The 19,597-nt window shown below is 36.5% G+C and overlaps 1 protein-coding gene across 1 annotated transcript; it reads right to left on the bottom strand.

The window, feature by feature from the left end:
- Positions 1-727: 727 nt before the first annotated feature.
- Positions 728-19,337, bottom strand: LOC145215486 (uncharacterized). Its single transcript, XM_080084191.1, has 20 exons — positions 18,976-19,337; positions 18,511-18,644; positions 18,044-18,132; positions 17,786-17,985; positions 17,157-17,312; positions 16,003-16,156; positions 15,749-15,825; positions 14,339-14,429; positions 12,994-13,361; positions 12,272-12,475; positions 10,396-10,504; positions 10,254-10,306; positions 9,982-10,053; positions 8,310-8,435; positions 7,585-7,709; positions 4,722-4,893; positions 4,008-4,178; positions 3,276-3,413; positions 2,897-2,962; positions 728-1,136 (listed from the first exon to the last, which is right to left on the bottom strand). Exons 1-20 carry the CDS (start codon positions 19,030-19,032, stop codon positions 1,053-1,055), a joined length of 2,646 nt encoding a protein of 881 aa, XP_079940317.1. The 5' UTR covers positions 19,033-19,337; the 3' UTR covers positions 728-1,052.
- Positions 19,338-19,597: the final 260 nt, after the last annotated feature.

The following is a 19,597-nucleotide window of genomic DNA, read 5'->3' as shown; positions in this document are numbered from 1 at the left end:
CTTTTACCCCTTTTTCTTGCGCAGCTGACTTGCAAAAACGGCAGTCACGAATAAATTGAGGAGCTTGAAAAATCCACGCCAAAACACGAACATGTAAAAATAGCCCAGTTCAACTTTTTTTGTCAGAAAAACCCTTCAATATTGAACGGTTCAATGAGTTGGCTACACAACGCTTGCAAGCATTTCTAAGTTTTTATAATATCAAACTTCGAATGTAGATCAAATGCAAACCAACTATTTTTTTTCTTTTCTTCTTGTTCCTGAAGAGAAATATGGCCTACAATTTACTTTGTTTAAACAGAGCAGAGTTTAATTTTACTTAAAGGCTGCAGGCTGGGGTTATGAAAGAGGCCGGTTACATTAAAAAGGTTAAGAAACCACATTGTTCAGGCACAGAGTAAGATACGTCCAGTATTGGGCCTCAGAGCCAACGGAATTAGATGTGTTTTTTATCATGCTTACTGCCTAGAGATCCCGTAAGGCGGGACATGGTTTTCGTGTCGGGTTCGGGCTGTAGTTTAAATAAAAAGGGTTTCAATCGGGCTTAACTTCACACTCGCTATTATGTGTCATAACTTCACTAACTTGTAACCATTGTTTTAAACAAACCAGGTTCGGCCCGAGTTTTGGTTTCGTACTTTCGAGTTCGGGTCTCAATTTTAGGCCCGCTTACAGATACAACTCCGCGCCAATCTGTCTTGTTCTTACAACAACAAAAACAAACGTCTTTCCAACAGCACTGGAAATGTATTAATGTGGTGCATAAAACACATACGGCGTACCTTTTATCGCGAGAAAAAAGTGGTTACAATACACTTGCACAGCAGAAGTTCAAAAAAATACAAGGTTTGTAGGGAATAAAATGCCGGGCACCGTAACATGCACGAAATAAGAAATGCCACAATGACATTGTGGTTTGTGATAAAAGTACACAGCAGCAAAAAGGTATAAAAACTGAAAAAAAAAAACAAAACGGGTGGAGATCATACAACACGGAATAAAAATTGCATGTAGACAATTCGGAATGTAAATTAGAAAAAGTGATTTGTTTGTTATGGGTCTTGTGAGGAATGGGGTTGGCCAAGGAGTTTTAGAATTCCTTTAAGTTCAGTTAGAACTTCGGCGTTTAGTTCGCCCTGTAAAAAAACAAGCCATGATGATAAATTGGGATATTGTTTACAGCAGAAAAGTTACCCTTCAAATTAAAGAAATCTTTAATGACCACTTGGTTAAGTGTTGCTTATTGATTTAAATTAAAACATTAAAGACTTTATTTTAAAAATTTTAATATAAGACCAGGTTTTCAACTAAAAAATGCAGTAGCGAACACTAATAACACTAGAAGGGTGGCTTAGCACATATTGCCCTTGCATATACACTATAACCTATTTTAAAACATAAATATATTTCCTATGCTTATTTTGTATTGGGTCCCATATTAGCCATCGTCTTTTATAACTTTAGTCGTTTCTGCAGGCAAAAACTCATGGGTCCCCACACATGCAAAGTTGAAAATAATGCAATTAAAGAGATAACCATGCGAAAGTCGGGTGTTTTAAGGTAAAACACAGTGATCGGCACTGGGCTTAAATAATAATGCTATGTATAATACAAACTACAAAATTAGATTCACCCCAGATATTGTTTGAAGTATGTCCTATTTAACGTTTTAAAAAACTGACCCATTTTAGGGGGCTAGTAGGGCAACTAATTGGGTTCGGCACACAAACTAAAAAATATATAAAAACCACAATGACTCAATCAATAGTACTGCAAAATTTCAGCCCAATCCGCCAATGTTTAAAATTTCGACCACTAGAGGTGTTTTGAGCAGCAACCGTTAATGTTTCTGACGTCATAGGGCTGTTAACAAGCCCCTAACTGCCATGGCGCAAAAACGATTACCAAGCAACCCACCAACGAGCAACACACAACTGGTTGCCCTTTTAACACTATTGCGCCAAAGAAATCTTTCGTTTGTGGTGCCCAGTAACATACAAATACGTTTTACACTTTGGGGGCTTGTGGGGTAAATGTTAGGACTACAGGGTTGACAATCGACACCTATAAATGGCATACTATACAAGAAATCCAAATTTCAGCCAATTCTGACACTTTTTTAAAACTCACCCATTTTAGGGGGCTAGCGGGGTAAATACTGGGGTTATCAACAAAAACAAAGTGGGATGCACATCTACATGAATATATCTACCATCTGTGTAAATTTCAGCCAAATCCATCAAACATTTGATGGAAAAACGAGTCGGACAAACTTCGGGGAAAAAGTACCCATTTTAGGGGGCTAGCGGAGTAAATACTGGTGTTATCAACAAAAACAAAGTGGGATGCACATCTACATGACTATATCTACCATCTGTGTAAATTTCAGCCAAATCCATCAAACATTTGATGGAAAAACGAGTCGGACAAACTTTGGGAAGAAAAAAAAAGGAAGAAAAAACAAAACAATTCGAGTAAAATCAATATGTGTCTCCTTCAGGGAAGGGGACCCATAATAAAGTTATGATTTTGTTATTGTTTGCAACATGCAAATACACTAAAATTAAAGCGATAAACAGTCTCTGACAGGCATAATGTAGTGTTAATACCCTGATAAAGACGACCTGGATAAGAACTTAAATGGTCAATAAAAACAATATATTGCCCAGAAGAGCATAATTTAATTCATGTAACAACTAATACTAACAAAAATTTTAACTATAATATTTTCCTACAAGAATATATTTTGGAATGGTTACATAGGTTTTTCCGGTACGTTAGTTTTAACTATTTATAAATAGGATTCGAAGGCCTTTGACAGAATAATTTGCGCAAGTTGTAAACGCCCTAAACTCTTTTTGTTTGGTAAAAACAACACCCACACATAATTACTCACCTCTGCGGCTTTCAGTAAATGGCTTCTGTAAATGGCAATCGTGTGATTATAATCCTCTTCTGAACTCTGCAGAAGAATAAAAAATAAGTAAAACGAGAAAATTTTCACAAAATATAGTAGAAACTTTAATTCAACGTCCAGTTTTTTTTTTACTTTGATTCAACGTTATTTAGACGTTGAAGTAAAGACTTTAATTCTACGTCCGGTTTTTACTTCAATTCAACGTTATTTAGACGTTGAAGTAAAGACTTTAATTCTACGTCCAGTTTTTAACTTCAATTCAACGTTATTTAGACTTTAATTCAAAGAAAAACGAAAGGAAAATAAGTAAAACGACAGAAACGATATTTTCATCCTACTTTTTCGTACACAGTATTACCTGTATGTGTTTGCACAAATGGTCTAACTGCTTTTGCATTGAGTCGATACGTTTACGTTCAGCGTCGTTAAACTCGTATATTTTGAGCGAGCCGAGTTGGGTAGACAGTTCCTTTTTGCTTCTGCGCAGGGACGACACCTAGCGAGCGAAACAAAATTTAAAATTTTGATCTAATGCACCTGAGGCCCACTGCTTGTTTTTTTTAATGTACGAGAAAAAAGACTCTGATTTCAAAAAGTTATACAAGGAAGAGCTAGGAACGTAAGAACTCATAACACAAAACCGATAGGTGGCGTAAAGAGCACAGTTATTTAAATTAACAATAATACTGGGATATGGTTAGGAACTAAATATAACATTACGAACTTTTTTGAGTTACTCAACCTTAATAGCCCTAACTGTCAGCATTTTCAGAAAACTTTGCTTTCAAATATTCGACAATGCTCTTTGTGCCATCTCTGTATAAGAGTTTTTTTAATTGTAAGAAATAGCTTATAAATAGGCTTTATAACTGCTGGTATCTTACATGCAGTGGTGGGATTCAATTATTTGTCAGCCGGTTGTATCACAAAAGTCATGTTTTTTAGCCGGTTATGTTACAAAAAGTCCATTGACAGTAACCAGTAATGCTAACCGGTTATGCAATTTCGTTAGGCAGATCTATAGAACCGGTGCGAACCGGCTGAATCCCACCACTGGTTACATGTAAAGAAGAAATAAAATTAAATTTACCTCCTCTTGGAGTTTTGAGGACTCTCGTTTCGCTTCAGTGAGTTGCTGTCGCGCTCTGTTGCACTCTACTTCACTCTCATTCCTTCTATTCTCCGCTCTCTGAAGCTCCTCATCCAATCTGGTGATTTTCGCTTCTCGCTGATTTCGCTCCGAACGCATTTCACTCAGCGCCTGAAACGAAGTCACCAAGTTAAAAAAACAAAAAAAGTGAAAGACGCCTTTGGGAAGGTCCGGTGGGATTCGAACCCACAGCAGAAAAGTTTGTGTAACTTCGTGTAGTGGTGAACAACACACACATGAAAACAAAGACTTATGGCAGATGACTAACAAATATAGGTAAAACGTAATCATGTTAAATTTTACATCACATTGTGGCAGACCCATTAACCAAATCAAACCGGGGTTTATACCATTGAAAATGTAGGTCAGTAACACAAAGCCTACATAGGGATTCGAACCCATGTCTTAAGCCCATCCGATACTGGCGCTCTACTTACTGAGTTCGGCGGTAACATAAGTTACCGAAACTCAAATCACAGACACATTTAGTACACGTCAAATCACATTTGCGTTTTTTTCTGGCTAAACATTCAGATTTTATGTCTGCAAACCTGTCAAAGCAAGGGTGCAAAAAGTCGACAAAGCATTGATGTAGCGTTAGGGACAAAAAAACAACTCAAAAAGTCACATGTGTCAGTTCAAACACAAACTCACTTTTTCTAGTTCAGCTTTTGATTTCTCACTCTCATTATATTGAGCAGTGATCATTGTGACGTCATTAAGGATCATTTTCTCTCCCTCCTCTCTCCTCTTTCTCTCCTTACTGACTTCTTCCTCCAGACGTTGGTTGGCATCCATGTACCATAATATCTTCTCCTGGAGGTCCCTAAAGGAAAGGATGTGTTAAGGAGTGACGTGGTTGTTTTCAGTCAATTTATTAGGAGCAAATATTAAAAATCAAGTTTATGGGCCAGAAATCATTAAAATGCAGAGTTTTCTCGTTTAACAGGTATTCAATTGTAATGGTTTTATCAGGGGCGGCTCGTGGTAGGGTGCTGCGGAGCTGCAGCACCCCCTAGATATTTTCACCTAATATTCCTACCACAACAATACAGATAACTTTCATGATACTTATTTTTTTATTCCTAAGTATAATTTTTATAAGTATAATTTCCGCCTTAATCGGCATTTTTTTCATTAAAAAAAATTATGGCATTAATATGTTATCTATGGTGGAACTGCAGCTCAGTTTCATGACGAATCGTGACGTTTTGCACTTGTGCGCATGCGCACTTGGAAAAACTATATGCCGGGCGAAATAGGCGACTGGGTGCAGCGGCTCGCGCAGCTCCACCAATCACGCAGCGTGTGAACCGGCCGCTGTAGTTGTGTTGTCTGTTCCGGGTCTATATTGTGCTCCAAAACCAAACCCGTTTGCTATATTCTAAGTTCGACAGTGAGTACAGTTAAACATTTTTTTGCCATGTTTTAATTTATTTGTTTAAAGGTTAGTCGTGAATTTCTAAGATGACTGTAAGTGGGCTTCAGTTTTTGCAGTTATCATTGAATTAGAAAGTGTATCTACCACCTTGAAAAAGAAAAAAGTCATCTAACACTTTGAAAAGTCACGATTAACCTTTATAATAAAAACCTGAATAAAAAGTTAAGAAAACTGGGATAAAACATCTTCTATTCCAAATATGTCAAGCAGGAATAAGCAACCACAAGAACTACTCACACTGTGAAGTTAAATGCCTCACTGAAATTCAGGCAATATTAAATGCAGAACAAACAATTGCACAAGCAACAGGAATTTTGAAATACCTTAGTGATGGCAATTTCAAGTTTTGGTTTCTTAACACACCATGTGGACAGTATTTGCAACCAAGTGCAATCTTGTGTATTGATATAATGGACATGTTATGTTTCTTTAAACAGTAGCTGCTAATTTGCTTCACAGGAAATGTTTCTTAAGAATGAACATTCTACAGGGGAGATAGTAGCGACCACCCAACATATCCTGTTTTGTTAGAAAAGTTACTGAAACTTTTAAAGAAAAAGCCAGATAGCCAGCAATTTCCACCAGTCTCTCAAAGGCAAAACGGTTCTTGCAAAAGATGTCAACACTGAAAAGGATGCAAACTTTTTGTAAGGAACATAGCACTAAATAGAAAAAAGAAAAATTTGGAAATCAAGGAAGAAGCTATCAATTATTTTGCTTAAACTATAGCTTTATGATTCATTTTGGTTGTAAAATAGAAGCACAAGGTTTAATAATATGTTTTAAATTTAAGTGAGAGTGTTGTAATTTTCAAAGCTTGCAGAGTTTTGTACTTAAAAAAAGGCATTATAAGCTATTTGCCACCAAATAAAGCAGCAAGTTTAGCAGTTAAGAAACTTACAAACAATTAATAGTTGTACACAAAAATTAAGAAAAGATGTTGAATAAACAAGTTCTGACACAAATGTAATGTGGTTGTTGAATTTGTCAGTTATGATACAAATAAAAAGCTTTATGGCTATTTTTGTGTGTGGCAATTATAATATGTGACATGTAATGGAATATGTTGAAAATGCTGGCTGTGGCTATAAGGTACTTAAATGATACATGACCATATTAATGACTGAATAGCAAGTGTGTTAGTTAGTAGTCATTGTTATAACCAGTTTTACTTAAATGTTGTCCAATTGAAATACTTCGACCTTTTTCGACTCATTTATTAACATTTTTTTTCTATATACTGTTGTTGTGTTTTACCGTATTTACAACCGCTTTGTTTCGAGTGCGTGTCACGTGTGTTTTTGTGCCACATTATTACTGCATGTTATTGAGTTTGGCCCGTCGCTGTGCAAGTAAACAAAATTCCCGAATGATACCGTCTGCTGTTTACACCCGTGTACATTATTGCGTAACAAAAATTACGTCACAATGGAGTTGCTAATTAACAATGGAGTTGCTAATTATTAAAGATTTGTATTACTTGTTTTTCTACACAAAACAATGACTAGAAAACTAGAAATGTGGCTTTTCTATATATTGCCAACTTATATTTGTCCAATAAAGGCTAAATATTTGGAGCAGCACCCCCAGAAATTTTAGGCACGAGCCGCCACTGGGTTTTATGAAGTGATAGTGTGGTAAAAAAAAACTTTAAAGCCTCGTACGGACATTTAGTATTGAAGAGAAACCAGTTTTGTCTCAAATTTACGGTTGTGTAAGGCAGGACAGGGTTTTCAGGTCGGGTTCGTTTCATTAAAAAGGTCTTGATTCGGGCCCGACTTCACACTTAGTTCCATACCTTTGTAAATCTGACTTTGGGGCCTTATTCGAGCTAATAAAATAAACGGTTTGGCCAGAAAGTTAAAGTTAATAGTTATATTATGTGTACGTGAAGATAATAACCCGAAAGCAGCCCAAAATTTAGACGAAATTTTTGACAGACAAAAACTTAAAACGTCAGAATAATGGTATTTCCCATTTAAACGCGTACAAATCATTTTAACACTTTCTCCTAAATTGTGTAAACAAGCGATTATTTTGGCGGCGGAACTGATAAACAGCGAAAATTCAACTTACTGTATAAGGGTGGCGCTTTCTTCAGATCCTGCAAGTTGAAGTTGAAGTCTCGCATTTTCACGGGTCAAGCTGTCGATAGCCTGAGCTTGCTTCTTATGAAGGGTTTCAAATTCATCCAATCGCTCCTGTAAGAAACAAAATGTGTCACTTTTGGATGACTTGATTTGACTCAAAGATAAAACATGACGTCACTTTAGTATGACGTCACAAAAGAGCCAGAATTTGCATGTGTGTCCTGCATTAAAATAAGTATTTACAGTTAACATATAAGTATTTAGGCTGGTATTTCGTGTTTAACTTTTATAGCATGCCCTCACATTTCTGTGGCAACACTTTTTACTCCCAAGGTTACAGGTTCGAATCTCAATAAGACCTTGTACGTGACTTTGTATTGACTTAAGCGGTACAGCTCTAATAGGGAATAAATGCTTGATTAAACCAAATCAAAACACGACAAATGCACAATACCGTTGTGCATTCAGAGCTTAAATTGCGTGTTTAAAAAAAATTGGAAAACATTTTTCCAGATTAGGCGAAGATCCGGATTAACCGATGTCGACAAGTTCAAGCCTTACCACATTACAAATCATTTGTACCTCGAGTTTTGTCCAAATTAGGCGAAGATCCGGCTTCACCGAGACTTACTGTATAAGCTTAGGACTTTGTTAGAACAAATGGCAAAAATACCAATAACATAGTTTGAAAAAGTATCCACAATTTCACACCGTTTCGTTCCGGAGCGTCACAACCAGTTTATCGTTTTCCTCTTGACATTTTCCAAGTGATGTTTGGCTTTTTGCGACCCGCGCCGATAAATCCTCCACTTCGTCCTCGCGTTCACGAAGTCTTCGCTACAACGAAAACAATAACCGTTCAAAGGGGGAATCCCCTAAAGCAAAATTTTTTGGCAGCGCTAGTTTTATATCTGGTGGCTGAATGCTTGAAGCTCCGTGCAATAAGTGATTCTTTACAATAAGATCCACATAAGTATACTTAGGAAACGACCAGATATGCTTTTTCGTGCAAAGTTTAGTTAGTCACAACAAACTCTTAGAAGGTATAATCAACATTTTAAAAGTGTACCAGTAGAATTTAATCCCTTATTGCTTTGGTTTTATGAAGAGACCAGTACTTAGTAGTTTAAACCAGTTTAATTTAAATAGGAAATATTTCATAAAAGGCAAAATTTCATCTTTTTGTCCTTTATTTTTACGAACCTAGAGTGTAAGTACTAAATCAACACCCCCCAAAACGATCCACTGCCTTTTTTCAAATAGATCCATAGTATCAATACTAAAACAACACCAGCCGACCACTGATCTATTGAGTACAGCGGACTTACGTGAAAATCAACAGACTCTTAACAATCATAATTAAGTAGGTGTCCCTCGGATAAATGGGCGAAAACCGGCTCTAATTACAGCCCATAGCGTCTCGTCACAGAATGACAGGCTATTACTTAAGGATTGAATGACGGTTTTAGAATGAAAGCGACTTATACGGGGCTTGGAGAAGCGATTGCTTGATTGACGTACGAATTATAACCAGACTTTTTATGGAGAAATGACAGAGGTGTAGGTTCTGTTTTTGTTTGGTTTAAGGTTGGAGTTTTAAATCGAGATGTTTTTTATTAAGTCCAGCAGCACCAAATTATGCTTAAGGTAACACCATTGTACAACAAATCAGAAATCTTTAATATTTTGTTACAACAATCTACACATTAGTTGCATATGCTTTAAGCTTTATACAGTATAGTTCTTTTAGGCGCTTTTGTAATTCAATACTTTCAATGATTTAAAGTTTTTGGTGCCTGATGATATTATGAAGAAAATAACAGATCAAATTGGCATGGACTATTTTTCTACCAAACAAAATTGCGAGGCTAAAAAGATTAAAACCAGTATTCGTGGTCAGTTTATAAAACAGCCGCGGGGTTGTACACGATTTAAAATTAATTAACTTTCAAACGTGCCTAAATTTGCCAACAGTTTTTAGTCTATAGTTTCAAACCTGTTTAAACACAGCAAACATAATAACACGTTTCTGTGGATACACTGTGACAATGTACATGTTTTTAGGCTTGATTTATTTACACTTTAAGTCCAAAAACTTTTATAAAAACATCTGTTTTTAGTCTATTTAGGAGAAAATAGGCGACGTAGCCCACGATAAATGACCTGGTTTTTAGCTTAACTGTTTTAAAACTGTACAAATTCAATTCTTTGCCCTTAGTTTAAAGGTGAAACTTTCAACAAACCCAAAACCTAACTAGAAACAACCATTATAGCTGGACTTTTAACTGTGGTATATGAGGGCACAAAAATGAACAAGTAGCATAACTGCTGTCAGTACTGGTAGGTTTAAAAAAGAATACACTTTTTTTGTTAGAAAACTTACCTGTAACTTTTCCAATTCCACTTTTTTCTGTTCTTCCTCGATGGCGCTTTTCTTCTGCCTGTTCTTGTGTTCCTGCACCGACGGCGTCTTTTTAAACAAACCGAAAGGCATTTCTGCCCCAAACACACAACTCCACAAAACGTACAAACAGACGTACACACACAAAACCTTATCTTTCACCTCACTTATTCACAATCAACCCCACTGTAGCGTCACAACCCGCTATATGACGTCACTATCACACCGTTTTTACGTCACAAACACAAACGCACCTTTAAGGTTTTAAGCAGTAGGAGACTGATGGCATTGAAGTTGGTCTGGGAATCTGTTGAAAAAAGAGAAATGCGAGACCTAGATTATTGCCGTGGGCCAAGAGAGCAACTTTTCACGCTGCTCTGTGGTGAGAAGCTTTACCTGTCGAGTCAGAGGGCTGGTCTACTTCTGTCAGGAGGTTTAGAATGGAGGCGTTAAGAGCGGATAGCTTTGCGGATTGGGTATTATTCGCTTCGGCAAGGCGCTTGTTCTGTGAAAAAGAAACACTTGGGAGTTTAAAGGGGAATGGATAGAGAATTAAACTAATTTCAAATTACACAGTGTTTAGGGTAAAAAACTGCAAATAGAATAAATAATAAAATACTGCCAATATATTAGGCCACATTATTTTCTAAACAATTTTCAAAAAAGTTCAAATGAGATTTTATTGAATTAAAAAGTTACTTTAATTCTTATCAATACATACAAGTCTATTAATAAGTCAATTTAAACTTCAAATCTGAAAAAAACTAAGGCCTTAGTTTTAATTGGCAAAATGAACAAATGTCTAAAAACATGCACATTTGAAACTACATCAAAACAATGACAAAAAAAGTTTGCACAAACAACTGCGTTTCAATCCACAAAAATATACAATAAACCATAATCCGGATCTTCGCCTAATTCGGACAAACTCGGGGTACAAATAAATTGTAACGTGGTAAGGCTTTACCTAATCGACATCGGTTAATCCGGATCTTCGCCTTACCTGAAATTTTTTATGGTCAAAACGGGTCTGTATTAACCGAGGTTTGTATTTTACTGTATTTCAAGTTTAAACCTAATAGGTTGTAAACTTTCCTTTAAAACGCAATTAAGTTTTGCAACGATTATGTGGCCAGAAGCAGTCAAGCGAAACGTTAGTTCCAAGCCGGATTTCCAACACGGGCTGACAGAAAGCTTTTTAAACAACTGTTTCAACAGCTAGGTTTAAACCGTACGAGTCTATTCGGCATTCCTGTGGTAAGAACGATATTGCCTCGCACAAACCGCTAAGTTTTAAAGCTCAGAGGCTTGAAATCCTGTTGGCTGAGATGAAACAATATCAGCTCAGGCCATATATGAATGCTGATGTGCGTTTTGGGCTGCTGCTCATTGTCAAGTGAACTATTTTTAACCCCGGGGTTGACATTTAGGGCATTAAATTGTTTTTTTCCTGAGCTTGGGGGTTGGCATTAGGAGCTGAAATTTTTGAGTGAGTTTGTTTTAGGAATGTAACGGCCAAAGTAGACGTAAATAGAAAACTGTTTTTGTTCAAACGTTTAGGCAGACCATCGTCAGTGATATACACTTCAGTTACATAAAAAGATTAATAATGATACATATTATTTTGGGTTATTTTTTTATAAATGAGCAAGTTTAAACTTGCATTATCCAAATGACAAAAGGTGTGTCTTTACAATACCCACTGCGCAATTAGCAAGTAATGTAGTTATAAAACACTTGAAACCAATAGTAATATATAATGGTAGGGATGGGCCGAGCCGAGTCAGAACCCGAGTACTCGGTACCGAGCATCGCTGTTTTTAATGCTGGCACTACCGAAATAACGGATTTTTATGCCAGGACCGACTTTTCAACAACAACTTGTGCGTTTTGCTGAATGCTTCGTAGTCCTAAACAAGCGTGAATCAAAATAAGGGTTGGTGCAATACCATTAAAATGCGGTTTTGTCGTCAAGAATTCCAGTAGAGGTGTAAGTGCATCGCAATTTTAAAGGCGCGTATGTAGCAACTAGGTGAACAAATCCGAAACTCAAAATAGATATTTACACTTTGCCTTTAAGACAAATTTTTAACACTTTGCCTTTTTTCTCCAGTGATCTAAAAAAAAAAACATACCAACACGTAAAACGGCCCAATGATTTGTAGGTGCAGGACAAAGTAGGAAAAAAAACACTTTTAAAAACTAACAGCTACTATACAATGCATAAAATTATAAAAAAATCTCTTTACAAATGTTTTGTTCGTCAACTTACCTCTTCAGCAAGTTCGGATATTCGTGAATTGGCTTCATTAATTTCTTTTTCCCGATCCGCGAGTTTTTGACGAGTGTTCGACTCGTTCTGATTCGTTTTTTCGAGTTCCTTTTGCAGTTTATGAACTCGTGTTGTAAGTAACTCATTGTTATCATGGAGCTGCTTGCGTTTCGAAGCAAGTGACTTGTTATCTTTTTCAAGATCCTAACAACACAAAATAAATTTTGTTCTTTTATCACAGTTTGATGTGCTGTGATTGCTAAACTGTTATGCAATGCTACTGCAAGGCGTTTGATTTAAAATTTTGACAAAATTGTGTTGAAGGCTTCTGAAGCGTTGATTTCTCAAACGTCAAAATTTTTGTAAAACAGGTTGTACTAAGCCAAAATTGTAGCGTTAAACCAGAAGTTTAAAAAAATACGATTTTTCGTTTTCATTACTTAGCCACTTTGATAGAGACAGTTTTACAAAAAAAATGGGTAACTTTATTCAATGAATGAGTAAATTTGTATCATATTCTCTCCTAGGTTCTTATTGGACGCGTTTGACCATAAATAGAAGTAAACATTTTAAGGTACATGTGCTCGATAAGAGAGTTAAAGAAACTTCGTGGGTAAATTTTACCTTTGAAAGCTAACAAGGGGAAACAAGGGAAAAATGAGTCAAGAAATTATATGCTCTTAAAAAATAGCATAAAAAACATCAATTTTTCTTTTACGCACCTTGGCAACAATCTCCGCTTTTCTGTACGACATTTTCAAGGCTTCCATTTCACCAACGATCGCTTTAAACTCTTTCACTTCCGCCTGAAGGGAGTTAACCATTTCATCGCGTTCCTTCAGCTCATCCGACAATCTCGCAATCTGACGTCTTAAATCCACTGAGGGGGGCGCACTGGGAGGTGACGTCATCGAAGTATCGGCTGTGACGTAACTACGGTTGGTCTGCGAGTCTCCAGTGACGTCGATAGATGATATAGAAGCTAGGGTACTTTTGCTGTCGTACATATGGACATCGCGTTCATAAAGGTTGCTGAAGTTTTTCGAGTCATTGTATAGGGAAAGCACACCGCTGTTGGAAAGGTCCGGCTCTGTGAGAGAAAACTTTAAAGTTTGGATGTATTTGTGACACTAGAGGGCTTTAAAGAGCATGGTTGTGAAGTCAGAGTCTTTTTTCGGAGTTTTATGGTCGAGTCGGAGTAGTTTTTTAATATTTTGAAGTCTGAGTAGGTTTTTAAATATTACAGAGTTAGATTCGGATTCTGGAGTCAAAGACTTTTTCTGGTAACGTCGGAGTGGTTTTTAAAACATTGTGGAGCCAGGGTTGGAAAAACAATAAAAGTTTTATGCGACTCTGGGTGGATAAGATACAGGGTTGCAGAGTCACACTTTGTAACGTTGAGGAGTTGTTTTTTATTTTTCGTGGGTCAGAGTTGTGACATTTTTAGCGACTCTAACTTTCAGCTTTAAAAAACAGCAATAAATTGTCTAAGGGCATTATAACGGCTTTGTTTTGGGTGGAGTCGGAGTCAGTTTACTTAAAATAGGTGAAGTCGTAGTGATTAGATTTTGAAAAAGTCTGATTCGAAAAATTGCCCTGGTAAATTTATCTCCTTACAATTAACAGTTTTTTAACGCAATACGTGAAAGTACATTTAAACGTTGCTCTTGCTTTAGCAGTGAAGTTGGATATCTGCTGAAGTTTTTTCTTATCAATTTAAGCGCGTTTTAGGTCAAATTTAACAACGATACATTTCTACGGTAGTCCATGATCTTCAAACTGTCCAGGTTTTGTTTTGACCCATCGTAGGCAAATGGTGCAACTGTAATGTGAACACACCAATGGAATACACCACAATCACATGTTCTAGAAAATCTACAAGCTGACAAAGTTTCATGCTTTTCGGACAATGTTGGAACATTTTACGCCTTTTTTCAGTCTGCCACGCCTTGATGGGACCCTATAACGTCCAGGTATAGAGGCCGTCCCTTTTCTATACACGGAACCAAAACATCAGTCTCTCAGTATTTTCGTTGTTTAGTTAAAAGCAATCGAAGATCGGCTTACTGTGTTTGTAGACATGTCCTCTTGTTGCACCGTCGTGTTGTTTTGTTGGGAGTGAACGTACCGAACCTTCGTCACCAGAAGGTACAAAGACCTAAAAACCAACCACAATCAATGAGCGACGGTCGTATTGTGCTTTCACTAACTAGTGCGAACGTAATAGTAATGGTACATGGCACATTGTAGACAGAAGTAGTAGGCAACCTGCACAAAACCCAATGAACCTATTACGAAATTTTGGTTTGCAAACAGAACATTTGTAGATTTAGAAAAAATATAATTCGATTTGATTAAGATACAGAAGGTGTGTATTAGTTGGAGAAAAATAGATTTAACAATTTATCCTATGAAATCCACTACAGGTTAATTTAAACTTGTCCGTAGCAAACAACACTTTATTCATACGATTTTTTGCAAGACTTTTTCTTAATGATCAAGTAAATCTTTGTTAAGTTGCCCAAATGACGCTTATAACTTTGCACGTTTAGACAAGAGTAAGTTCTAAAACCTTAACATTTAACAGGGTTCCCGCGCAATTTTTGTTTATAAATTCCATGACTTTTCCAAAACTTTTCATAAAAAAACCCCGAATTTCCATAACCTTAATCGAAAAAAATCGAGCAATTCCCATAGTAAAACTAGAAAAAAGACTTTGGTATATGTAGCCAATTTACCATACTTGCAACGAATATATAAAGGTTACGTAATTTGAAATTCCTATCTCTATCTGGCATTTTCAGGCGCCAAATTCCATACTTTTTTATGGACTTTTGCAAACGTTGGCTTTTTCAAAACTTTTCCAGGCCTTAAAAATACAAATTTAAATTCCATAACCTTTCCAGGTTTTCCATACCCGCGGGAACCCTGATTTAAGATTGGAATTCATTTTACAACGCGCTTTGAATCACAAAACGAAACAGCATGGCGTCTCGAACCCCTGGTAGAAAACGTATGTTTACAGAAAAACATTTATTATGTTGTAACTATGAAAATGACAACTTAAGAATTTATTTTTGCTTTCTGTGCACCAACGTAGAATAACCTGTTGCGATTTACCGTTATTAACATACTTTGTACAGTCATACTGAGTCGTAAGCGTGTCCTAACTTAATCCTAAAGGCGATTTTTGTTAAAGTCCGAATCAGGGCCCCAACGTTAAAATTTGAATTGCCAAGGTGACTTTACCAAACAAATGTAGATCGTAAAGCCCAAAGTCGTACCAAGGCCCATATTACTCAAACGCCTGCAACACGTCAACTCTACATTTGTGTCCTTAAAAATGTCTGCAATCCCACCAGCGTTTTAAAACTTACTTTAAGCAAAATATATCTTTTTCAATTGCCAGCCATTTACAAACATCACAACAGCTTGATGCTCATTTGATATTGGCAAATCGCAACAATAAGTACTTACATCTGCCACTGATTTCCTTTGCATTTGTCTTTCATCAATTTTTTCATTTGGTTTTGTACTGGTGCTGAGACGAGGCCCTTGAAATTCAAAATGCAGTTGTTCAAAATGTGTGTATTATGGAAAGCATAGTTTGGGAATTAAAAAACATAGTAACAGAGGTTTTTGAGTTTAATATTTGTTGTGAATTATGACTTAAAGAGATAATACATGTGTTCTATTGACAATGTAGGTACAGCTACAAAGTCTAATTATACCTTTGTCATTCTTTTTTGCTGCTTCAGTGAGCTGCATGATGTGCAAAGCATCAATTACACTTTTTCTTGATCGACCTCTCGCCACATCCAAAGCATTTCTACCATCTAACAGTTTAGTATCATGATCAGCTCCATTTTCACACAACAATCGAACCTTTAAAAGAAAGAAGGTTAAGATGAACACAAGGTTATATGTTCTAACCCAATCTTGACCTCTGTAATATGTAAACACTTAACCTAAAATGAATTCCTTATAACATAAGCACATTTAGATATTATCTAGCAAGAATAAAGTAGGATAAAATGTACTAACTGATTTGATTGTGTTTAGTATGTATTAAATAGCAAAGAATACATTTTTAGATAATTCTTGAATAAAGTTGAACTTGTAGAGAAACAATGAAATTTTGTTGTATGAAGCTGTATGAAACGTAGCTCAAATCTGCGTTTTAGTATTTGAAGTATATATAATTTAAAAACATTTTTTTTGCATCCCAACAAAAAGTTTCAGTGGTACCCATGATTTAAAAATGTACAGATTTTGTCTCAAATAGGGAAATAATGTCATTCAACGGCCCTTAACCATTGTATAACCTCACCCAATGTTAAAAACACAGGTTCAAATAGAGCATGACCTGACTCGTATTTCTCAAAATCACAATGGGCCACTGCAAAGAACACAATCTGTAAAAGCAGGTTCAAAATAGTTTGTCACCAAAGTTACAACCCACAAAGTATTTCATAAATTTGAAGAATTTTATGACAACACTGGCTTATTAATGTCTTTATGTTCTGAATATTTTGTGACAAGTGACAAATGTATATGACTGGTTTGCGTGGGTTTGTAGCATGTGGTGTCATCACACAAATAGTATGTGAAACATCAGTGCATAATGTCTGATTAATCATTAACTAGATCTAAGCTTGGTTTCAACATGACCGATCTTACTATCAGAATCTTTCATTTGGTGATAAAGCCACACACAACAATACATTTGGAAATTGTTTTTTATGTAAGATTTGACAAACATACAGCCTGTTACTCCAAACAAACTGGATTTCAGTTAGATGACTGTGGTAGCTGGCCTATGTCTTGTCACCAGCTGCCAATTTGAAACTCTTGTTTGTAACATAACATACAATGAAATACTTACTACATCGGCATGGCCTGCTTCTGCAGCAAGTGTGAGAGCGGTGTGCTGCAAGTCACTGGAGTCTTTATGATTGACGTCTACACCACGTCTGATAAGTTCGGTGCACACAGGAAGTCTGCCCATCGCAGCGGCAACCATTAATGATGTACGTCCTTCCTATAAGAATGATTAAAGGTAGCAATTAGGAGCAATTAAAACAGCCTCAGTTTCTTACACCAACTTTGACAGTATGATACCTGAGATGAAATATTACTGATTTCTTTGCGAATGTATTTCGCCACATATAAAATATGACAAAAAAATCTGTTTGACAGTAAGTTATATGATCATATTTTGGTTTCCATTGCCGATACTTTGAACATAATCATTAATTTGGTTTTAGGACCCTTGCCTGCCTAGTGTAGTGTGATTTAAGCATAAAGCTCTATACAAACACAATTATCTTCTGTCATATATTCCCCCTGGGCAACACTGCAGGGCATAAAGTCGAAATCAGACCAAAAATCTTTGACACTTAACCAAGGCTGCCACTAAAGCTTATGCTTAATTCACAACCCAACAAGATATGTTGAGTAACACCACCTTTTACACTACCATACAAAATACAACAAAACCAATTGAAAAACTACCTTGTCAACACAATGTATATCTGATCCCTTCTCATCAGCAATCAGTCTTAGGCAGTCAAGATGGCCTTCAAAAGCAGCAAAATGCAACGCGGTGCAACAGTTATTGTCCCTGGCATTCACATCAACTGTTCTTGATGCCAGAAGCTTAGTTGTTGTGCCTTTGTGTCCATATCTGGCACTTGCATGTAGAGGTGTGGCTCCTGAAAATGTAGATTTGGTGAACTACTATAGCAGTTTGTAAGGGATATATATGTATACCTGTAACATCGCGGGTAGAAACATTGGCTTTGTGGGCAAGTAGCACATTAAGACAGTCGTCAAGTCCTTTTGCAGCAGCATAGTGGACACTTAAAAACAAAAGTTTAATTTCGTTTGCATCAGCAGTAATAGCTAAGCTAAAAATAATTAGTTAAGTCAGTTCATTTTGCTTTGTGAAAGAAAACATACACAGAGACTCAATAGCATTTAAATGAAAGATTTAAGATTTGAAAGTGAGGGAAATTCAAGTCAAGTACATACAGTGTGTGACATAATGTTCTACCATGAAACACATTAGCGGCACTAGAATGATCCTCATTGGGGTCACTAATCAATACTAACCACTTCGATGTATATCATGCGACGGCTGTTAAACAGGCTTTAACAGCCAATCAATCACATTGTAAATTGTATGCATTTGTCTTTTTTTCTAATGACATAAGACAATTTTTTTTTGAAATTCTTACACTGAATATCCAACATCTGGTGATATTTTGTTGACGTTGATGTTTTCGTGCTTGCTTAACTTTGAAGCAAGTTTAACTGGATGATTTACAGCCACTGAATGCCAAACACGCTGGTCCAACTTTGACCAATCGTCCTACACAATACAAATTGCAAGTTGGCCACCGCAATACTTTAGAAATTAGAAAAAAATCATGGATCATTGATATAAAAAGCAATTTTAGCACAAAATCAATGATAGCAATTATATTTTGTCAAATTTGGAAACTTATGACTAACACAATTTGTCCTAAACTTTAGACCCTACATCAAATAAAAAAACATTACACAAGTTTATTTGCCAAACAAAAACCATTGTTTTTCAGTTTATTTGTTGAGCGACAAAAGATAAATACTGCAAAAGTTTGCCCTATAGGAAGTACTTTACCAGTTAAATAAATCAACCAATAGTACATCATATATCTTACCTTATTACTAGGAACACTGTTGGCAGGTTTCTTCAATTTTGCCTTGATACTTCTCATTTTAAGTCCAGTCTTTTCACAGCAGCAAAACTACAACTTGTGCTACTGACTCTACCCGAAAATCCACGCTGTTTTTCGTAGGACTGGCGATGCCTTGAACTTCATAAGCCGGAACATTTACAACAAAGCGTAACAGCACTTCTGCTATCTCTACGAGGGCCCTTACGAGGTGCTCAGACAATAAACTCTATGTGCTACTGTATCTATCGGTCTAAAGAAGAGCAATTGGCGATAATTTAAAAGTCGCGATCGCTCTTGTTTTTAAAAACACGGAACGTTGGCGATCGTACGCAACGGAGGGGCCACTTATAAGCTTTGAACTAACGCACGATGTAATGTAATATCAAACCCGCTACGACACTTCACAATTTCGCCGTGTTTTGATCCGGGCCGGGCAGTCACGTGATCAAATCGTTCGCAGGCTTTTCGTCCACTTGAATATTCAGGACATTTTGACCGGCTTGCAACGACATCCGGTATTGATTAATGTGTGCGGTCATTTGTACTCCATATTACTAATTTTCAACGAGTTGAAATGCCTCGTACATCATAGCTTAAAATGTAA

Source organism: Phallusia mammillata, chromosome 2 (genome assembly GCF_965637545.1).
Source record: "Phallusia mammillata chromosome 2, kaPhaMamm4.hap1.1, whole genome shotgun sequence".
NCBI lineage: Eukaryota > Metazoa > Chordata > Ascidiacea > Phlebobranchia > Ascidiidae > Phallusia > Phallusia mammillata.
Note: the sequence above shows the minus strand (reverse complement) of the source record. Positions and strands in the feature narration are given on the sequence as shown.